We start from the raw sequence: 14719 nt of genomic DNA on the forward strand, positions 1-14719 counted from the left end.
TTAATTGTACCCAGCATATATGCAAATTGTTACCTGAGAGATAGAAAGAGAGGGAGAGGCAGAGAGAGAGTGTAGAGTAAGAGAGAACGAAAAGAGGAGGCAAACAGAGAATGCCTGAAGAAAGAGAGCCAGAGAATCACAAAGAGACAGAGCAACAGTTACAATCATCTTTTATCCCTTCCTTGACCATGTGACCGAAACCCAAATGTGAGACTTTCAAACTGACCAATCAGATTATTACACTTCCCCCACCATACTAAGGTGTGACAATTCATCGACCCCGAAGTACACACATCTTGGCCAACAGGCCTTGATCACTATCAGCACCTGTGTGCCTTTAGAAACTCCAAATGTTCCTTGGGGTAAGAGAGAGGGGGTTGAAAACAGCAAAGCAAATGTCTTTGTTCATTTCAAATATCTTGGAATTATTTTCAATCATACACATTAAACCAATTAAATAGCATTTATATTTCAGTTTTTTTTTTTTTTGTTGTTATATTTTAATGTTAGTAAGTCATGTTAAAAATTGCTCTGTGCATAATAAGCCAGTGTGTTATGATGTGATGGGCCGCTTTTTTTTTTTAGTCCTGGTCAAATGAAAGCGCACAGACCAACTGCAGGTTGTTAAATCTGACACAGAGAGACGGAGGCATCATAAACCCTAAATCCAGCATAGAGGGGTTCAGTGAAAGTGGTGTTGAATGTGTGTAAGTGTGTGAGTGTGTTTGTGTCAGAGATGCTGTAGAAGGACAGAGTGCCGGATGGCCAGTCCAGATACACTCCTACTCTGTTAGATGGCGGTGAGGGGGAAGAAATGTTATTGCTCATATTATTGTGCCAGACAGTAAATCCATTTGCAGTGCAGTACAGACTCCAGGATTTGTCACTGTATCCAAACCAACAGTCATTCCCTCCTTTCCTGCTAATTCCTTTATATGCCACGGCTATACCAGCCCCCTTCCCGCTCCATTCAGCCTCCCAGTAACAGCGTTCAGTCAGACTCTCCCCACACAGAACCTGCTCATAGTTCTCAAATCTCTCTGGATGATCGGGATACGACTCTGGGTCTTTGGTGTGTGTCACCTTCCTCTTCTCCTCACACAGAGAGAGTTTAACATGTGCTGTGTTTGGATCCAGTAGGAGATCACAGGCATCTGAACACAAGAAACACAAGAAGAAGATTAGAACTTGTGTGAAGTTGATAGTTTTAGAGCAGTGCATGTGTGTTTGTGTGTGTGTGTGTGTGTACACTCAACAAATAAGAAAAGACAAACTAAACAAGTTTTTCATAAACATTTGATGAACAGAAATGGAATAATGAGACCCTGATCTGGGGGAGGATATATCAAAAGTAGCACTCGGGATCTGGTGTGTCCAGCAGCTGCTTTAAGCCCTACACAGCATCATGGACTGCAGCAAACTGGCCAGTTCTAGCTGTGAGATTTTACCTCACTCTTCCACCAAGGCACTTGCAAGTTCTTCTGGGGGGACACGTGGTTACACGTGGTTTGGCACTTCAAGGATGATTAGCTGTCCTTCTGTCTCCCTGCAGCACTACGTTAGGTGTCTTACACTACACGCACTGCACTTTATTGCTCTGTTCACATCTGCAGTCCTCATGCCTCCTGCAGCAGGTCTATGGCATGTTCACACAGGTGATCAGGGACCATGGGCATCTTTCTTTTGATGTTCTTCAGAGTCAGTGGAAAGGTCTCTTTTCATTTTTTTTCTGCCTGTAAACCCATTAGTGTTTTGAAGACTGTTACACAGGTGCATGTGCGATAATTGTTTATGGTTCAATGAAAAACATTGTTTAAATCCTTTCCAATAAAGATCCGAAAGTTTATTTGGATTTTACTAAATTGTCTTTAAAATACAGTATCCTAAAAAGGGCCGTTTATTTTTTTTGCTGAGTTTTATGAGGGTTATGTTTAGAGGTAGGGGTTGGGTTAGGACATATTAAAATATAATCACCTGATGAAAAAACAACAGAAGTCAACCAATTGAAATGAGATGTCTTCAATAATATAGTCATTAACATATAGTGTGTGTGTGTGTGTGTGTGTGTGTGTGTATGTGTGTATGTAAGTGAAAGAGAAAAGTCCTACATTTTCTCAGTCCTTGTTGAATTCTGAAATGTTCTCCATGATCCAAACTAGAAAGAGACATAAAATATTAGTGAGAACTTCAAAATAAATAAGTATTTCTCGAAATGAGGCATTAAAAAATGGAGCCAAATACAGAATCCTTTTGGACACAGTCCAATGAACTTAGCAGTCTAATAGTTACAGATCTCTAAAGACAGATCAGCCTACAAAACCAACAGCATCCGTAACGCAGTGACAATAAATTCAAGACCAAGTGACTAAACACACAGCTATATACATTTTGAATACAGAAAATCACTCACACCGTAACAGACAGAACCCAAACACTGGGTGGAATTAAATCGTTTATTTAGTCCGCAGTGAAAACAATCACAACAGTCCTGGAAGATAAATAAAAAAAAATAAAAAAAATCCAAATCACAGATGACGAGTCCCACTACAGTTAGATGATGAACTTGAACAGGAAGAAATCACTTGAACAATCCAATCTGTATAATCCAGGATGGTTTGTGATCGATACGAGAGAATACAACGTGGCATGAGATCGAAGCACAAAGAGACAGAGGGCAAGAAAAAGTGGAAAAGTGGAAGAAAGCGTCACCGAGCCACGAAAATTTACCTTGAGAAGAGAATGGAAGATTTGCCTGTATTCCGCACTGAGGGATTTTAGGCATTTCTTGACTCTGTCAAACAGAACGGAAGCAGGATTTAACACCCGTTGTTTGTCTTGGAAGTTATGAAATCTCACCAAGATAGGTTGCGGTCGCGGCCGCTGTGTAGAGGAGGGTTTAGGAGCAAGTGAGTTGTACGCTCTCTCTAGCTTTATACGGCCCGCTTTCAAAGCAATGCAAAGAGTCTTAGGAAGCCATGACTCGAAGAACCGCGTAGGGTTCACACCCTCAGGTAGCCCTACGATGTGGAAATTCGTCATTCTCCTGCTGTTTTCGAGGTCCTCAGCACGTTCGCCCATTTCATGTACGAGTTTTTCTAGAGATCGTAGTTTAGCCTCGATCGGAGTAACCACATCCACAGCAGATATCCTGGTTTCCGCCTCAGTGATCCGCTTTTCATGCCCATCTAATTCAGCACGATGCATTTGTAGAAGCTGCAGTATCGGATCCATCTTTTCGTCAATGAGCTAAGAGATATTGGCTGTAATCTCCGCAACCACGTCAGACAGCGGAGACGCAGATGGGCTAGTGTTATCACTAGCAGTGTCAGCTCGCTCATCAGCCTCGTCCGGGCTGCTGGTAATCGCCGTTTTCTTGCATGGCATGCTTTCTGTCTGCCTCAAAAAGTAATTATTTATGCTCATAATGAAAAATGCAAGACATGAGCATGCAAAAATTAGGATATACGGGTTTTAATATTAGAAACTTAGCGAAGTGACACTACATACAACCGCCCTTCAAGCCGCCATCTTGAAACTGCTTTTCAGTTACATTTGAATTAGATTCTGTTTATCATTCTCTACTATGATTTGTTTGTGGTGCAGAGTCATGTACGCATCATATTTTAAATTAATCTTTAGCTTGGTCACCTTTATTTCATAGGAGAAAATTGCACGTTTTTATTTATTGCACTATTTAAAGTAACAACATGTAGTTTTTCAACCTTCATAATATATTTCCAAGACCCTTGTGATGGTACATCGACTTACAATAGGTTGAATGACACGTCTTCCAGAGCCTGACGGGGTCTGTATCGCTTTTACTGGCACTATGTAACTTCGGGGTGCGGGTAGTAACCAGAGCTCAAAAAGACCTACAAAATTCGACTGCTTTACGGCATACGTCACTTCGCCAATCACTTCCTCAAATTCGGCCGTGACAGGCCAACCAGCGCGTTTGTTTTCGTCATGGCTGAAGCAGCAGCGAAACGTAAGAAGTCCAAGGTTTTGTCGGAGTAGAGTCGGAAGAGGAAAAGGGAGAGTGATAAACTGAAAGGCAGGACGAGGATCAATATTGGTCGAGCGTTTGCTCGCTGGCGTGAACTTATCGTCAGACCGATGCTGACTTGGCCGTCATGCTGTTGAACTAGTAAGTAAATTGCTTGCATACTATCTTTAGTTTTTCTAATCTGTTGTCTGCCTGGCTACGTTACGGAAACTATCTGGTCCTCCGTTTATCTTCATGAATCAGCTAACGTTAGTAGATGAGCGAATTATCAATCTGGTAGCTAGTAAACACTAACATACTAGGTTTAGATGGTTAGGATGCTATCGCTATCATTCTCGTTCAAATTTGAGCATTGCAATCGACATGCAAATCGCACATGTTTGAGTTAAAATGTTTACTCTACTAAACATGTATAAATTATGAAAGGAGGAAGATTAATAATATTATCATTGCCCATATGAAAAAAACCTGCATGCTTCATATACAGTAACAGCCCGTTCTCATCCCAAGTCGTCATATACTGACGCTTTCAAAATTTCTTCAATATCTGACGCACAAAGCACCCTTTAGCGTCCATATGAGACGCATAACCCTACCACAGACCTAAACCTACCCATAACCGAAGCGTCTCATATTGACGCTAAGGTGCTTTGTGCGTCGGATATTGAAGAATGTTTGAAAGTGACGATTTGGGGATGAGAATGCGTTGACAGTAACTGTAAATCATTTTACGACAGCGGTAATGGACAATTCCGCTTCCAACCTGTTGGGCGACCGCAGAGGAAAAGTTCCATGTTGTTGCTTTAAGGCACTTTTAGGTAAATTACCTTATTATATTTCTTATATTTTCACCTCTAACCTCTTTAACCATTTGTAAATATCTTTTACAAACTGATTTAAATTAGACATTTAATTGTTTTTGTTGATTTGACTTTATACTGTATGTGTATTTGTAGTATTGTTATCTTATAATCTTTCTGATCTTTAAAAAATTTTAAACCGACATAAATTATTATTATTTGGTCAGTTTGTTTTTTGTGATTTGTGTGTGTGCTCATGTAGCACATACTGAAAGTATAATTTGTATACATACCTGTTTGTGTGTGTGTTAACCTGGTAAATCCTACATTTGTACAGTATTAAAATCATTATGTCTAAAGAAAGTCCCCCATAAAACATGAAAACGCAACATGTGTGTGTGTGTGTGTGTGTGTGTGTATACAGTACTGTTTAAAAGTCGTAAGCACATTAAATGCTTCACAAAAAAGGTTTTTAGATTATTTATTTTAATACTTATTTTAATGTCTTTTGTTTTAGTGTACCAGTAGGAAATACCAGTTTAGATTTCCAAACATGTTATTTACGTATATTGTAATAATCCAGTGAAATTTTTGTATGAACAAGTCTGACAACTGTATGGTCTGGTCCACACAGAGATCTGATCTTACCATTATTGAATCAGTTTGGTTTGATTACTTGAAGAGAGAAAAACAACTGAGACAAAAATAAAAAACCAAAATATTGATTTGATTTTAGATTTATAATGTTAAATAATAAATACTTAACGTCTTCACAGGAACTTTTGCACAATACTGTATGTGTATTTATACATACTTATGTAATTTATTTCACTCAGTTTCACTGAGATTAGCAGTAATCTTGTGTAAAACCCTGATACTGCCCCACATACTTGAGTATCTGCAGTGAGCAGTTTGGATCATTCAGTTTGTCCGAGAGCAGCTGGACTCCTGAATCTCCTGGGTGATTGTAGCTCAGATCCAGCTCTCTTAGGTGTGAGGGGTTTGAACTCAGAGCTGAAGACACATAACCACAGCCTTCCTCTGTCACCATACAGCCAGACAACCTACAGACAACACAAAACAGTCAGATAATCTTAAACAGAAGATTAAGAATTGAAGTGAAGACTCAAAAACATTACACAGACCTGACTGGACCTGGCTTGACATACTGATATTTTATTTAGAAAAGCTGCCAAAACTTGAGAGTGTGGGTCTGCTGCGTCTAGACATGCTGCCATCTTACCTCACTGTCATACCATGTCATAAGTGTCTGGCATGTCAACACTACCAGACACTCTGAATCTTTTATTTTCTCGTTTTGACCGCTGTAACAAGAGAGGCCAGCATTCATCTTGCTCAACCAGAGAAGGACGAACCTATTCAGCTTGCCCAACATCAGGTCAGATCCACCATTAGGATCTGACCTGAGTCAATAGGGGCTTTTGCACAGGGTAGTTCTAGGAACTTAAGCCACATTTCCACCAAAATTACCCGGATCAATTTGTTGCTGGAACTTTTTTTCCACCAGACCTGTTGCTGTCTGCGTTTCCATCACAATCTAAGTACCGTAAATCTAGTACCGTGAAGATTAGGCAAATAGTCCGGTGACGTAGAACTGCGCGCTACTGTACAGTTCCCGCTGGGTTTCATCCTCAGAATTTAAGCCTAATAAAGCCTGAACCTCGTCGTTGGTCCATTGGTCGTATTTTTTAAACTCCATTGTTGATTCGAACAGCAAACAAATGTTACTGCACGCACCGTAACAGATGGTGGTTAAAATAAAATGTTGCGCGGAGTCAACCAATCAAAATGCGGCATGAACTCAACCAATCAGCATGTTCAACGCCCAAGTTCCACCCCTGAAAGTTCCTGAACTTTGAAAAAGTACTACCTCGCAAGCGGGGATGGGGGATATTTACCCGGAACTTCATTTAGACCCTGGTTCCTGTGGTGTAAACACACAGAGTACCACCCTAAAGTCACTAGTTCCTGGGGAAAGTTCCTGCGGTGGAAACGCAGCTTTAGTTCTAGGAACTAGCCACCAGGGTGGTTCCAGAGAACTAATGGTTCCCCTAGGAACGTTTTCCTGGTTACATTCGCACCGCCAGTAGGAACTCTGAAGTAACGTAAGTAACTCTGAAGTAACATTGTTGTTGAGAAATTTATTCGCGCAGCAGACCTTTATTTTGACGGAACTGAGAATGCCAGCCAGAGCCACACAGTGCTCGCATTCTCCATGTTCATTAGTTTACGATCTGTCTAACAGTCCTGTCTAATGAGTTATTAGATAGAACTGTTATACATAGAAAGTAGACAGTAGTGAAAAGTTATTAGCAAATGCCGTGTTGTTGATATCCAGCTGAGCAGAAATACATAATCATGTTTCGCTTAGTCCCCTCAAAGTTTTCTCCTCAGCGTAAAGGTTTAGAAACCCATCTATCACTGTTTTCAGTGTTCGTATCCTGTCATCATAGCTCTCCACATTGCCCTTACACACCTGGACCAGGAAAACACCTATGTAAGAATGCTGTTTGTGGATTTCAGTTCTGCTTTTAATACAGTTATCCCACACAAACTGCTTCCAAAACTCAGCAACCTGAACTTAGGCACTTCACTGTGCGCATGGGTTTTATGGCGCTTTTCCACTGCATGGTACGGCACGGCTCGGTTCGGTACGGCACGCTTTGGTGCTTTTCCACTGCATGGAATGGTACGGCTCGGTTTGGTATGGCTCACTTATGGCGCATTTCCACTGCATAGTACGGTACGGTACGGCTCGCTTCGGCTCGCTTTAAATGGTACCACCTCTGTTGAGGTTCCAAGCGTACCATACCGATACTAAAATGTGACGTGAAAACACTGCAGATTACTGACTGGTCAGACAGAAACATCACTACCAGCGTCATTGTATTTACGACACGAGACACTAATCCCGCTAGATTTAAATAGCCAGTAGACAACAGCCAACGCTGTAGCACTTGTTTTAAAAGTACTTGTTTTACTTGTTTTAAAAGAGTATAAACTTCAAAAAAAGAAATGGCTGAATCGTGGTCAGTGGACGAGGTGCGTACTTTCCTCTCGTTGGTTGCCGAGGAGCGGATGGGGTAACACGGAATGAAAAATTCGCATTAAATATGATGATGTCTTTGCAGTAAAGACGGCAACTATAACGATCAGTCCCACCCACTTTGAAGCGGTACTAACTGCAGTGGAAAAGCAACCGAGCTAAAGCAAGCCGAACCGTGCCGTACTGAGTCGAGTCGTACCACGCAGTGGAAAAGCGAAGCGAGCCGAACCGTTCCGCGCCGAGTCGAACCGTACCGAGCCGAACCGAGCCGTACCATGCAGTGGAAAAGCGCCTTTAGTCTTCCTGAGCAACAGATCCCAGAATGTCAGGAAGGGAGATTACACATCATCCACTCTCACCCTGAACACTGGCACACCACAGGGTTGTGTCCTCAGCCCACTTCTCTACTCCTTCATTACCCATGACTGCTCCCTGTTTATCCTACTAACACAATCATCAAATTTGCTGATGATAAGATATGGCATAACTTTATTGTCAGACAAAATCCAAAATTTGTTATTTATTACAATAAGTTCATTCACACTTACAAAACCATATCACATAGACACAACCTTTACAATCACATTAAAAAAGCCCCGGTATAGGTTAAATTTTTTTTGTAGCTTGTCCAATATGGAAGTATATGGGTAGCAATATTCAATTTGAAATGTAATATGCAAAATGACAATGCAATATGTAAAATGGCAATGCATTTCTGTATTTAAATTTAAATTTTCCATTACATTTGTGCAATGTTGATGCAAAATGAAAAATCAATTATATAATTTACATTTGGCATTTCATACACTAGTTTTAACATGTAAATTGAATACATATTTTAACACTTTATAAGTTGCAAAATGAAAATGAAAATGTATAACAGAAATTATTAGATATTTCTAAGCAAAAACTGTAGCAAAATGATAATTTAAATGTTAATTCAATGTGCAAATTGAAAATGCATTCTGAGCCAATCACGTCCCCGCTCCCTCCCGCCCTGTCAATCACTGCGTGAAGGCAGGGCTCGGCAACAGGTAAATGTAGGCTATGTGTTACGTGTTCTGAGGTGTTGGAATGAAACACGGCGGTGGCAGAGCTGATACAAGCGTTAAATTCACTGGCATATGAAGTGGAGTGTGAACAGAGAAATGGTAGAGTTTCCGAAGATTATTACGCCTCTGCAGGTGATATAACCAGTATGATGTTGGAAAGTCTGGGATCATTTTCTGCCTTATCAGGCGTCAACACCCGTTTGGTGTCAACATTATGCTGCGCTGTTGTTGTCTGATGCTGGACTGTGTTAATGATGGTTTTATTTTGTATAAAATATTCTCATTGTCTGATACACATATGCTTCTCTTTATTCTTAATACTATTAACTATAATTACCCAATAATTTTGGAGATCATACAGTTTTTCCTAACAAATACATAGGCCTATTGCACAGTTGGTTGTGAGCAGTATTAGCTGTGAGAGTGTGCACGGATTTGCACTTTATTTCAGAACACCATCCGGGTACAAGTACAAGTCTGTTATGACTTTTTTTTTTTTACTCTAGTTTTACCATTTCTGTGCTTGGATCCCTAAAATCACTATTAGCACTAAACACTCACACTCATTGAATTACAAAGATCCAAGATTTAGAAGATCAAATGTTGCATACCTCAGTATCTCTAGCTGACAGTTTGGACTCTTCAGTCCGTCTGAGAGTAGCTTCACACCTGAATCCTGCAGGTCATTGTTACTCATGTCCAGCTCTCTCAGGGCACAGTTTGAGGATTGTAGAGCTGATGACACAATTTCACAGGACTGAAGAGTCAGATTCCATTCAGCAAGACTGAAACAGAGCAGAGCACAACAGAGTTGCATTGCATCTTCAGCAGGCTAATAAGTCAGTTATGGTCTTTAAAAACAAACAAACAACTGTTGCTGTAAAATATGAAATATAGAACTTAGTATGTATACAAGCATACAAGATGGATTCATGTATAGTCTTTCATATTGAAAATTTATTATTTGTTTAGTAATTTAGCTCGCTAGGGAAGTTTTGATGAGAATCACCATTAAATCTGATAGTTTACTTTGCTGGACATTGCGAATGATGACAAAATGAACTTGTTAAACAAGATAAATGGTCTATGCTTATTTATTAATCGCACAAAGAGAGTGAAAGTAATTTTGATTAAAAAAAATGTATCTACTGACAGCCATATATCTAAAAACCTTTGTCTCTTAACTGAGCACAAACTCACAAAACTTTGTGGCAGTTGATCACAGCTGGTATCAGTCTTCTTCTACCCTCATCTGATGTGTTGTATTTCTTGAAGTTCAGTTCATCCAGCACCCCCTCTGACATCTGAAGCATGTAGGCGATTGTTGAGCACTGAGCAGGAGAGAGTTTATTCTCTGAGTGTTTGTCTGATTTCACAAACTCCTGAATCTCTCTGGACAGAGTCTGATCTTTCATTTCCAGCAGACAGAGGAACAGATTGATGGATCTTTCAGTGGGGAGTCCATGTCCATCTTTGATCTTCTCTTGAATGTACTGTGTGGTTTCTCTGATGCTCTCTGAGCTTTTAACTGTGTGTGTCAGTAGATCCTTTAAGAGTCTCTGATTGGACTCCAGTGAGACGCCCAGCAGGAACCGCAAGAACAGATCCAGCTGTCCGTTTTCACTTTTAATGGCTGCATCTACTGCTCCTTTGAGCAAATTATGCAGTGCAAAAAAGGTTAGTGTCTCCATAATAGTGTACAAATTGTAGTAAAAAACATAGAAAGCTGCAAGGAACTCCTGGATGCTCAAATGAATGAAGCTGTAGACTTTCCTCTGATGAATCACAGATTCCTCCTTAAAGATCTCAGTGCAAATCCCAGAATACACTGAGGCGTCAGTGACATCTATGCCGCTCTCTCTCAGGTCCTCCTCATAGAACATCACATTGCCCTTCATCAGCTGTTTGAAAGCCACTTCAGCAAGTTTCACAATCACTTCTCTGTTGGACTGCAAGACTTTCTCTGGATCTCTCTCTTCATACTTCTGATTCCTTGTGTTGATCTGAATCAGCAGGAAGTGGATGTACATTTCAGTCAGAGTTTGAGGGATTTCTGCACTCATATCTTCTTTCAGGAGCTTTTGAAGCACAGTGGATGAGATCCAGCAGAAGACGGGTATGTGACACATGATGTGGAGGCTTCTTACTCTTCTGATATGTGAGATAATTCTACTGGCTTGATGCTCGTTACTGATTCTCTTACTGAAATATTCCTTCTTCTGAGACTCATTGAATCCCTGAATCGCTGTCAGACGGTTGATGTATTTGGAGGGGATCTGATTGGCTGCTGCTGGTCTGGAAGTGATCCAGATGAGAGCCGAGGGAAGCAGATCTCCTTTCATGAGCTTTGACATCAACACACCCACTGATGAAGTCTCAGTCACATCAGAAACTTCCTGAGCGTCTGAAAACATCAGTGGGATTCTGCTTTCATCCAGACCATCAAAGATGAACACAACTTTACACTCCTCATAAATCTTTGAGTCCAGATCTTGAAGTTCAGGATGAAAGTCCAGCAGAAGTCTGTGAAGACTGTACTGATGATCTCTGATCAAGTTCAGCTCTCGAAATGGAAGCACAAACATGAAATCTACATCCTGATTGTCTTTTCCCTCGGCCCAGTCCAGAATGAACTTCTGCACAGAGACAGTTTTTCCGATTCCAGCAATGCCTTTAGTAAGAACAGTCTTGATTTGGTCTTTCTCCTTGCATCCTGGTTCAGGTGAGACTTTAAATATGTCATTACAGTAGATTGGAGTGTCTTGTGAGTGTTGTGTTCTGGCCGTTTTCTCCATCAGTAAAACCTCATGTTCTTCATTCACTCCTTCACTCTCTCCCTCTATGATGTACAGCTGTGTGTAGATCCTGTTAAGAAGGGTTTCATTCTCTTGGACTTTGGTTCCCTCAACTAAGTTCTCATACTTGTTCTTCATGCTGGTTTTGAGTTGGTCTTTGGCTCTCTGAATGACATCGTCCACTGCTTTCTGCAAGTCTCCAGTCTGCAGGGATGCAGTGCATGTCGGAAAGGTTCTGTAAAAAAGACAACGATATTATGATATGAAAAAACTCAATGAGATTGAGTTTCTGACATTTTTATTCATATGAAATGCAGTATAGTAAAGTAGCTACTACATGTTTATACTAACAAAGGGTAAGAGGACATGGAATCACTGAATGAAATGGGTCGATTCATGGATCTATTAAACTTCACAGACACACCGCTGGGTTCTGGAGACTCGTCTCTTCCTCCTGGTGATAGTGACAAGAAACAAATAAAATGACGTTATACATATTTGCCGTAGGGCTGCACGATTAATCACAATTTACATGAAATCGCACTTAAATCGAGTTGGCTTGTTGCAATTTTGAAATCACAAAGGCTGCAATTATTTTGTATGCACAGCTTATCATTGATGTACAGCTCTGTAAACGCTGCTCCATCTGAAAGCACTGTGAGTTTGTGTCACTTATAACGTGCATTTGAAAAAACAACATCTTTCCAAACATGAGAAGCATTTATGAACCTCTTGTCCAACAAAAGACAACATTTAATAACATGCTTTTACTCCAAACTCACTTTATAATGATAGTTGAGCATCCTTCTGTGAGATGATGTGGTTTCTTACACAGAATAAGGCAGTCGTGTGTTTATTAGTCATGTTTAATCAAAGCGTTTTTAATCAATCTTCTGTTTATTCAGCTACAGCGATGATGCCCATAGGAATGATGTGTGTTATCGTACTTCAGCGGAGGGGTCTGCGTGAGACACCCTCTGGCGTTCAGATGGCTTAAGCCTTGTCTGTAAAACCTGGGGAAAAAGTAACAGAAGAAATGTTATAAGAATAGAGAATAGTTGTGAGATGAAAATAAGAAAGTGAAACATACACAGTTGATAGGTGATTTTAAATAAATCTTGCAGAATCTGCAAAATGTTAATGTTTAACCCCTTAAGATCGCAGACGGCCCCAGATTATTGTTGTTCAACATTCACTACCAGTTAAAACATCACACACTTGATCTAGACAATATACAGCATCTGTCACGGCTCTTAGTCTAATGGTGCGCATATTTGGAGAAATAATGATTTATCATCACATGTTTATATACAGAATAATATTTATATTCTTTTTCCACTGAATTTTGCGATCTGAAGAGCTATCACAGTGAACACAGCTAGCTCTGTCTCTCCTCTTCCTGATTTGCGTCAGTTATGATCTCAGCGCTCTCTCATTCGCTGTACAGCTGTCAATCATATACGTGATTCAACGTGACCATAATCCTGCCCTTCTGCATGACGCTGTCCTGTACACTTCCTCATCCTGTGCTTCGTGAAAATCAAAGCCAAAGAAATATTTCTGCACCTGACAACAGCTCATAAAATGCACGATTTCGATTATATGTGGTTTGTGTGCGATTTTCGTGTGATTTGGGGTATTTTCATATGAATAAAGAATGTTTACAGTATACATGCTAAGAATGTGTAGCAATTAGCTGCATATAAAATTCTAAATATAACATATTTCAACATCATTATATGACTAAAAACCACTTTAGATCACGACTGGAAGATAGTACAAATACTCTATGATGGTTTAAAGTGAGGGTTAGTAGGTTGGGTATGAATGAATGAATGAGGCATTTATATAGCGCTTTATATGTACTACTGTACACCCAAAGCGCTTTACTATCATGTCAGGGGATCTCTCCTCAACCACCACCAGTGTGCAGCATCCACTGGGATGATGCGACGGCAGCCACAGAACATCGGTGCCAGTGCGCTCACCACACACCAGCTATAGGTGGAGAGAGTTAACCTGAATAAGTTAACATGAACCAATGTTCTAGTCTATTGTAAAGTGTCTAATTACATACATTTTACCAGAGGCCACTTTTTGCATCATGGATTGCCGTGGACCAATTGCGCATGGATTCATCATTCATACATGTACAGTCTGATCCAGGAGATGAAGGACTTGTTTCAGACGTAGTGTCTTTTGGAGGCACTGCCCACCTTCTCTCCTGTCTCAAAAAGAGTTTGACTGCAGACAATTAGTGGAAACGAATTTGTGGAAAATTAGTGGAAACAATGATACTGTCACGTTTGGCTGTATTAGCTCACACAGACAAGGGAAATTCAGGAACAGTCTTTAATTAGAAATTTGCAGGCATACATAGGGAAATCCAAAACAACCAACTAAATGCTTACGACAAACAATGCTGAACAAGGAACTAACTGAAACAGAGGGCTTACATACACAGAAAACAAAAATAAAGTTATTAACGTAATTTCGAGAGGAGTACGTCCATCTAATCTTCTAATTAATACCAAGGTATAAAAACCAGCCTCTTACCACATCCCATCGTTAGTTCTTTCAGAATCCCCCCTCATCCCCTTCTCCTTTTGTACCATATTTTGCCTGTGTAATAGGAGGCAATCGGAGCTCGAGTAGAATATCCTCTCTGAGCCCCTCATAGAAGACAGCAAGCCAAATTCGTTTACCACTTACGCTAAGATTATATGGGCACACAAACTCGTGAATGATCTAATTAAAAAGACACCTCAAACGAGGACTCTAATCAATCTGTAAACTAGGAAACAAACAGGCAATAAACAGAGGAGATTATGAACTAATTAACAAATTGATTGAATTGATTTGAATTGAACAGCGGACTGATGGACTGGAGTGGACTCATGGACTGGAGCAGACTCTGGAGTGGACTCATGGACTTGAGCGGACTCATGGACTAGAGCAGACTCATGGACTTGAGCGGACTCATGGACTGGAGCGGACTC

General features: G+C 40.4%; 1 protein-coding gene across 2 annotated transcripts; it reads right to left on the reverse strand.

Annotated features, from left to right (window-relative positions):
* Window positions 1-378: 378 nt before the first annotated feature.
* Window positions 379-12733, reverse strand: LOC308684377 (protein NLRC3-like; the record flags this gene model as incomplete). Of its 2 annotated transcripts, XM_081355557.1 has the most annotated exons (7): window positions 12503-12733; window positions 12072-12174; window positions 10126-11955; window positions 9537-9710; window positions 5697-5870; window positions 2109-2155; window positions 379-1154 (listed from the first exon to the last, which is right to left on the reverse strand). In XM_081355557.1, the coding sequence occupies exons 2-7, from the start codon at window positions 12116-12118 to the stop codon at window positions 625-627; spliced, it is 2802 nt and encodes a 933-aa protein (XP_081211683.1). In that variant the 5' UTR covers window positions 12119-12174; window positions 12503-12733. The 2 variants fall into 2 exon arrangements, with proteins under 2 accessions (XP_081211683.1, XP_081211684.1); XM_081355558.1 differs by lacking the exons at window positions 379-1154; window positions 2109-2155; window positions 5697-5870; window positions 9537-9710; window positions 12503-12733 and having other exon boundaries at window positions 10122-11955; window positions 12072-12099.
* Between the last annotated feature and the right edge of the window lie 1986 nt (window positions 12734-14719).

The sequence above is a fragment of the Scardinius erythrophthalmus genome, assembly GCF_964197995.2.
Source record: "Scardinius erythrophthalmus genome assembly, chromosome: 24".
Taxonomy (NCBI): Eukaryota; Metazoa; Chordata; class Actinopteri; order Cypriniformes; family Leuciscidae; genus Scardinius; species Scardinius erythrophthalmus.